The 8,586-nt window shown below is 34.6% G+C and overlaps 1 protein-coding gene across 3 annotated transcripts; it reads right to left on the bottom strand.

Annotated features, from left to right (window-relative positions):
- Window positions 1–2,879: 2,879 nt before the first annotated feature.
- On the bottom strand, window positions 2,880–8,383 carry LOC141693964 (protein NLP2-like). 3 transcript variants are annotated; one of them, XM_074499161.1, is made up of 5 exons: window positions 8,127–8,383; window positions 6,538–7,434; window positions 5,978–6,025; window positions 4,872–5,889; window positions 2,880–4,127 (listed from the first exon to the last, which is right to left on the bottom strand). In XM_074499161.1, the coding sequence occupies exons 2-5, from the start codon at window positions 7,396–7,398 to the stop codon at window positions 3,238–3,240; spliced, it is 2,817 nt and encodes a 938-aa protein (XP_074355262.1). In that variant the 5' UTR covers window positions 7,399–7,434; window positions 8,127–8,383; the 3' UTR covers window positions 2,880–3,237. The 3 variants fall into 3 exon arrangements, with proteins under 3 accessions (XP_074355262.1, XP_074355260.1, XP_074355261.1); XM_074499159.1 differs by having other exon boundaries at window positions 6,538–7,600; window positions 8,127–8,382; XM_074499160.1 differs by lacking the exon at window positions 8,127–8,383 and adding an exon at window positions 7,794–8,088 and having other exon boundaries at window positions 6,538–7,600.
- Between the last annotated feature and the right edge of the window lie 203 nt (window positions 8,384–8,586).

Here is an 8,586-nt window from a genome sequence, read left to right as displayed (position 1 = left end):
ATAAACTGTATGTTATCTTGTTATAGATTGCAGATGTGAGGTTTTTAGTTTGCCATTAATGTATAAAGAAGAGAAATTTGTATAAGAAAACTCAGAGAGAAAATAATTTAGCAAGTGATCTCGATTTCTAAACTCATGAAAACACTGATACTTCTTTTGTTACAATTCTCCTCTTATAGAGGGAGAGATTTTTATTACATGATATGCTTTTCCGACATAATATTCTTTTTCTTTCCTTCTTTTTCTTTCATCCCTTCCTTTTTCTTTTCTTCTGTCTTCTTTTTCAACTTTTGCAACTTTTTCTTCCGTCTTTTTTTTTCAACTGCAATTTTTTCTTCTGTTCCGCTTTCTCTTTTCCTTGTGTCCACTTCTTATGAATTATCCCGTCTTCTTTTTCAACTTTATGAATTATTCTGTCTTCTTTTTCAACTTTTGCAACTTTTCTTCTGTGCTTTTATTCTTCCTGCTTTCTCTTTTTATTTCGTCCACTCCTTTTGATGCCTTCTGTCTTTTGTCTTTTGTCTGGAATTCCATAATTTTTGGCTGTTTCTATTTGCTAATATATTACAGTCACCAATTTTCATTGGGCCGTAGAATCATATATTACAATCACTAATTTTCATTGGACCGTAGAATCATATATTACAGTCGCCAATTTTCATTGGGCCGTAGAATCATATATTACAGTCACCAATTTTCATTGGGCCGTAAAAACATTTTCTAATATGTTATGGTCACCAAACTTTATTTGGGCCATAAAATTACTTTAATATTACATGTTGAAATAACAGGAATTATTACAATCTTACTCGAAAGGATTAGAACATGCTCCTTCCTTTACTAAGGGTTTTAAAACTACTACAGTCTTCTTTCTTTGTCCTGTAATAATATCCTTAAAAAACTCCTTGGTTTTTGGTGCATGATTGTAATTTCCCCCTGTTATCCTGTTATGCATACCTGCTAAATCACTTGTATCCGTTTTCAAAACATCATTATTATAATATAATGTTAGTATTTCTTCTACATCTCCCTTCATACTTGTTCCTAATACACATGTCTTCCTCCCTTTTATAAGATCTTCAAGTTTGGATTTTAGAACTGATAATCCAATTGCTCTTTTATTTGACATCCATTCTTGGAATCCTTCTATTGTGCATGGCATAGGAGACTTGAGACTAGTATTATCGCCTTCTATAATAGTATTCCTACCATACTTGAATATCTGACATATTATTATTGGTTTTCCTACAAAGTCGGTACAAGCATCAAATACCTGTACTCCATATATTCCTCCTGGTCCATATGATTGCATCATTGCACTAACGCTTTCAACTATTAGTGGTGGAAGTTTTGATATGCTTCTTAATGTTTCATCGACCATGATTTTATCAATAAATCTCAACATTAATAAGCTTTCTACCACTTTAGGATCAACGTTTTCTTTGCAGATATACCTTGGATATTTACTAAACTTTCCAGTTATGAGGATGGTATTATTGGACTTGTAGTCATAAAATTTTGTTTTGTTATCTTTTCAAAGGCTTCTATATACTCTTTTGGATATTTAATTATGTCTGATATAGAAACTTGAGGTTTTGGTTGTTCTGGTTTGGATATTTCTGTTTGGGTAGGGGTTGATATTGTAGGAGTTGTAGCTAGTCTTGATACAAAAGTTTGGGGTGTAATATTTTTGGTAAGCTTTATAGCTCCTTTAAGAGTTTTATAAGGTTATTAACTTCTTGGGTCAAGGTTGCAATTTGTTCATTCTTCATCTTGATTTCTTCTAGTATTGTTTCCATCGGTTGAATATTTTTATTATCCCTGTCCATTTTTCGGCTAAGAAAATCTGTAAAAATATTTTTAGTACCTGATATATTTTTAATAATAAAATCATAACAACTAAAGAATGCTTGCCAATTTCTTCTCTTATTTAATTCTGGTAAAAGGTCAATTTTATTGAATATAAACGATCTTACTTGGGTGTTATCTGTTCTTACAACAAATTTTACAGGTAGTAAATAATAATGAAATCTTTTAATCCCTAATTTTACCGCTAATAATTCATTTACATTAATATGATAATTCTTTTCATTGGGTTTCCAAGTTCCAGCTGCATATCCACATATTAAAGGTCTTCTTTATCAATATCGTCTTTTTCAAAAGCTACTAATACTACTCCCCATCCTATATCACTAGCATCTGTAAATAATTCTAATTGATCAGTATCTTTGGGTAATCGTAGTTTAGGTAAATTTTCTACCTTTGTTTTTAATACTCTTATTGCATTTGTATGATCTTTCTTCCACTCAAAAGTTTTATTTTTCTTTATTAAATCTTGTAGTTGTTTTCTTAATTTTGGTAAGTCTTTTATATAATATGAAGCGTAATTTACTATTCCTAAGAAGAATTGTTGTACTTCTTTTTTATTTTCTAAAGTTTCTTTAAAATTCTTTATTTTTGTTGATATATGTTCTTATAATTGAATTACTTCAGAATCTATAATATATCCTAAATATTCTATTTTGTATTTAAATATTTCTGATTTATTTTCTGATAATAGGATTCCATGTTTTCTAATAGTCTGAATAAATATATCTAGATGTTTTGAATGATTAAATTGTCACTAAATATTAATATATCATCTATATATACTAGAATAAAATCATTCATTTCTCTAAATATTTTATCCATTCTTGTTTGGAATATTTGTGGGGTTGTTCTTAATCAAATGGTAGGGGTTCTCCAAAAATATTTACCTTGAAAATAGTCTAAAGATCAGAATTTCTCAGCAGGTTTTCAATTTTCTTTGTGTTGCCGCTAAACTTGAATGTTGAGAAGTTCACAAGGACACAAGGATTGTGTATAAAATGAAAAAAACAAAACAAAAAGGGTACAAAGATTGCATAGCTTCATATAATTTTTACACAAAATGTAGAGTATATAAAAGCAAGAACAGTACATGAGCAGTCTACCTGGTAAACCAGCTATATATGATTATTTTATATAGCAGTAATGTAATTACTAAACCCCGTAGAAACCAGGGGCAATCTGCTATGTTCTGGTTTTAAGTTTTAATGGCAATTGTACCATCATGCATTCATGATGGCCAAAAGCTTCATCTGTAATGCTATTACGTTCCTAACATTGCGATAGCAATAACTATAAAACTACTCAAAAAACTGCAGAATGATGTGACACACCAACCACATTGTTGAACTAACGATACACAATACGGCATCAAGATGATGGTCCGCAGCTATCAAGTGAACTGCCAAGATTGGGATAAAGTGATTGCCGCAGGGAGAGTTTGATTGTACGAGTCTTGGATGAATTGTGTATGTCAATGCATTCCTCAAGATCATCGTTGCATGTCAAAAGTATCCACTCTGAATCTTCATCCAAGTACCTCATATCAACTTTTTTGATGTTCTCCATATCTACTTTGAAACGCCTTGATATCTCTCTTTGCAGATCTGTAAAACCCCAGTGTTTGGACATGCTGAAACGGACTTTTTCTTCTCCAAAGGTGGCCTTCACTCGAAAAGTTCTATCATTGCGCAAGGCATGATTGTTTTTACCTTTTTGAAGTGGAATTAGAGAGCTAAGTGGGGGAAGCTCACTGAAAAGTTTATGGCTATGGGATCGTACAAGAAACTTTGTATCTTCTTGAACCAAGTCATGTAATTTCACATCACTGAGTTCTCTCTTTAGCACCCCTACTACTGGTGAAGCATCCCCAGTACCAGAGACATTGGCATTGACATTAATCTCCTTCGCTTCAGTGGAACAACCGTAACTTGAAGTGGAGCTATGACTGCAAGAAGAAGTTGATTTTGAAGATGTGGTTGCAGGGCTAAAGAAGCTCTCCTTTTGTTGAGTCAGTTGTTGCTTCATATGATTATCGATCTTTGTTGTAGGCAAGGAGCTATTTCCGGTTATATTTTTAGAACTTAGTTCTGGGAAGTTTGTATAAAAGGAACTGAGTTGGATAGCACCCTCGCTACCTTGCACTGAATCTATAACGAGCTGGAGTTTTTTAAGCGAGTGTCCTACCTTCTTGATCTTTCGGGAAGGCCATCGAGAAATGCCATGTTGCCTGCATATTCTTTTCAAGGTGGTAGGGCACACTGCAAATGGATCAAAACACGTATGTGAGTGATGGTGATCACGAGCTAGTTGTTTTTACATATATGTTTATAGACACCACAAAATCCCTTGTTATAACTAGGAAGATACTGTAGAATGCAGATTTATCCTGCCCTAATGATGGCAATGGCCTCTATAGTTAATTAGCAGGATCCATACTGATGTAATTGCAGATGGTCAAACTTTAAGTTAAGCAAATTTGCATACTGGTATCTGGAAAGCATTGTGTACTGCATAGATTCTAAGTGAATAATTAATTGAAGAGAGTTAGAGAATCAACACATGTTTAAACAAAACAGAAGGCATTCATATTGAACCTTATCAATTACTGAACTAATGATTACAGAACAATAAAAAATGCATTATACTGGTTATTGAATTTTTGGGTGTATATTTAAACACTACTGAGAACCTTATAGTAAGCAATGCAAATGAATGAAGCAGAAAACATGATTAAACTCCCTGGTAAGCATTCTGAAGTCAAGCTAACAGTCTATAGCAAAAGTCTATCGCAAAAAATTCATGCCTAAAGTTTCTGTCAGATTTTTAAGCGAAAAAAATTATCTAGTTAAGATGGAGCAAATGGAATTCAAAATATTCTGTAATGGTGGCCACCCGCCATTTAATTCAGTTTGCATCTGAATAGTTTGAGGAATTTTTTAATACTGTATTTGATTGTGGAATCTAATACTTATATAAGAAATTTTTGAGATGAATATCCGTACCGCCAATACTTGCTGCAGCATCTTTCAGGCTACCGGCAAAGTACTGCCGCAATACTTGCAAACTTATAGTCCTCTCGCTTTTTATCCTTCTATTCTCGCCTGCTTTTTTGGTGCCAGAAGAACGCTGCCCCTTCAAAGAAGAGAGCTCCACACCGTTGTTGGTAGTTCCTCTAGACATATCTTGGACAATATCTTTATGCAGTGAAGGTCCTACCACAGGACTAAAATATCCTCCATCTGGAATAATCCAATCTGTTCCCATCTGGAAATCCTCTGGCTCCTGCTTTTGATTCCCCATAAAAACAGATATACCTTCACCCTTCTGTTGGGCCTCCATCATTTGAGAAATCCAAGATAATTCATCTCCAGTGGCCTCTTCTGAAGATGAAGAAGATGATAATAACTTAGTCTTGTTCTCATGTACCAGTCTGGCTCCTGAAGAAGTACTTTCTTTTACTGGCAATAGAGTTTCTGTTTCAATCTCTTCATCAGGAAAAATATGTAAATGACAGCATAACTGTCGCATTTGAGACGAGATCAAGCTTACAGTCTGCTTTTGTTCTTCTGGATTTTTGCAATCAAGTGGTAAGAGGAACTCTATTATGAAACTCACTGAATCATGATGGATGCTTCTGAGATGTATTGCTACAGCTCCATGCAGTCTCAACCTTTTGGCATGGTAAGCAAGAGGATACTCAATCTCACTGAAAGCACCAATGTCAGTTGCAAAACATGGATGATTTGTTATGAGTGCTCTCCCGACAACACCTTCATCAGTAAGCAGATGCTGCTTACAGCATGCCTGATGAAAGCTTAACACTTGTTCATCATGCACATAATAGCAAGCAGAAGTGACAACTGAAAGACACGCCGAATTTTCATTAGAGCAGCACTGCTCCGTACCTTGTTGAGTACATGGAGCCCAAGTCTGAGCCAATGGCAAATTATGTGTTTTGCATACAGATGCCAAAATCTCCTTAATTTCTGCCAGTTCATCCCAATACGGTTCATCACGAACCTGATGCACAACATTATATGAATATCAGAAATAGTTTCAGATTTCAAATATACAAGAATAGAAGTTTTGTTAAATATTATCTGCCCACCTTTACTTTGGGAGGATTAAAAATTTCCGAACTCGTAAGATCAACTGCCTGCAAAAAAATCCATTTTACTCGCATGAGTATGGAATGCTTACATTAATAACAAACAAAATACAGAGGAAATCTGCTAATCTCTCGAGCTGTTTGTTACTAACTATATATTTACAAAATAACAAAAGGGCTGAAGTGAGTAATACCAAAAGCATTTTGGAAAAGGAAGACTGCTAATATACAAAGAATAACTATAAAAAGACTGCAATAATAGGCTTAGAAGAGGAAATATGTATGTGCAGACAATCCCGGTAAATGTAACATAATAGTGTACTAAAATTTGCAGTAATTCAGTTTATTTGGAATTGCTTTATAACTTCACAGAAATTTTCAAATAGTTATTGTAAAAGTACTTAAAAGCTAATACAAAATGGCATGATCCATGTTTCACAGTCCGTTCTTTTGTGGGTGATATGGCACACTCCTTCCGAATTATCATAATTTCAGCTCTTAATAGTTCAACTACCAAACATCAGTGAAATGCTAAAAATGATAGAAGGAGAAGAAGAAACCTCTAGTGCTTTGCAGACATCATCAACCTCAGGGCGGTAATCAACATCTGGACCAGTTGTCACGATTTCCACGACACCCAAGCAAGCACCGCTTCCTCGTTCAAAAACAGGAAGTGCTAGAGATCCCCTGACATTAAACTGTCGTGCATCATTAACACGTGGGAAATCTTCTTTCGCTAAAAGACGGACATCAGCCCTCCACTCTGGGAATTTCATTACAAAAACCCGGCCAGGCAAGCCAAGAAACTCCTTCGAGTCCTCCTCAGCTGCAAAGTGATAGTTGCTGGATACGTTTCTGTAGCACTCAAGAGACTTGGATTTTGGATCAAGAGAGAATGGTTGATTTTCGGTGCTAAGAACATTTTGGCCTTCTTTCTGTACAGGCACCCATATCTGTATGAGGAAATCATCTCTTGTGTTATGTTTTAAATGTTCAAATGCTTGAATTAATCTGTTCGTCACAGAGGTAGATTGATTTGGATCTACCCCCGGTGGAATCCACAAACTTGTGTTGATTTGATTGCCTTCAACCAAAGCACTCTGTGATTCGGCTGATGATGCTGTAGCATCCCACACAAGATGCACATTATCACTATAGTTCAATCTTTCTTTTTCCTCTTGAAAATCCTTTTGATCCAAGTTTTGTTCCAAGTGGCTTATATTATTAGCATCTGTTGTTGAAAAGTAATATGAGGAAAAATCTGAAGCATTTGGTGACAAACCCTGCTGCCAAAAGTTAAAAGGTGTGGTCTCTAACCAACATCCATCATCAAAGAGACCATCCATCAGATCAAAATCCATACTGTTGTCCGAGACTGCTGCTAACATGTTATTAGGCGTAAGAGGAGCACCACCATCCATGTCGAACTAATTTCAAGTTTTCATTTCATCCAAAGCCTAAATCATACAGAAAAACACAAAAGAATCACGACCCAAAACACAAAAGAAGACTAAATATAAAAAACAGAAAGAGGAACTTCCAGGCAGGATCGGTATCACCCATCTTCACAACCCCAATCAATCCGGCTTGCACATACATTGCTCAACAAAAAATTCTTTGGAACTGCAATCAGAAATGCATTTCAGAGGAAATAAAGCAGATTCCAGTTCTATGACAAGGTGGTTCTAGACTTGTAGTAGTTCTCAGTGAAGCTTGTTAGGAAAGATAAATCAAGAATTTGGAAAGTGGTTGACAACAAAAAAGATAACTCATCTAGGCTGTGTGTGGCTGACATAAAACAGAAGATATGATTCACCTTTGTCTTTAAGTCCAAAAACAACAATCAAAAGAAGCAATCTTTAGTTCATTGAGGTCACCACAAACCCAAAGTACTAAACTTAACAGCAATCAAAAGAAGCAATCTTTATTTCATTGACGTCACCACAAACCCAAAGTACTAAACTTTAAGAGGTGAATTCTGATGACATGAATTTCCCACAAAACAGTAAAAATTATGAAGTTAACCAAAATTAGAGAATCACAAATATCCCAAAATAGCAGAATCCATACTGGTTTGAATACCAATACAAACAATTATGAAAGAAATAAATAACAAATTAGGAGGAAAAAGAAGAAGAAAGTGACTCACTTTATGAAGATTATTTGGGCACTCTTATTATCTAGATATTTGTCTATGCCTGTGCACAACAGTCATAAAAGATACATCAAGCCCTCTTGGAATAAACTCAATCCACCAGAATATAATTCACTCTTTAAGTATATTTATTTTATTTATTTGTAAAAGATAGAGAGTATTGTTCTAACTTCAAACCCCAGGTTTGCTTTTGGCTAAGAAACCAGTTTTGTTACTTCAGGCATGAGAACATATCATTGCATCTAGCAGAATCTCTTATAGTAATTTTAGCTAGGACCCATTATACATAAATTAATACTAATAATTTATTCTTCCTTCCCACTTGTACTATAAAAAGAAAAACACTGCAGCCAAGATGACATGCAAGATTAAAAAACTAGTGTTTTGATGTTTACATTTGCCAAAAATATATCTGACATATATGACTTTGAAGTACAACATTACTGTATTTAAA

The sequence above is a fragment of the Apium graveolens genome, chromosome 10 (assembly GCF_009905375.1).
Source record: "Apium graveolens cultivar Ventura chromosome 10, ASM990537v1, whole genome shotgun sequence".
NCBI lineage: Eukaryota > Viridiplantae > Streptophyta > Magnoliopsida > Apiales > Apiaceae > Apium > Apium graveolens.
This window is presented reverse-complemented; position numbering and strand designations above follow the sequence as displayed.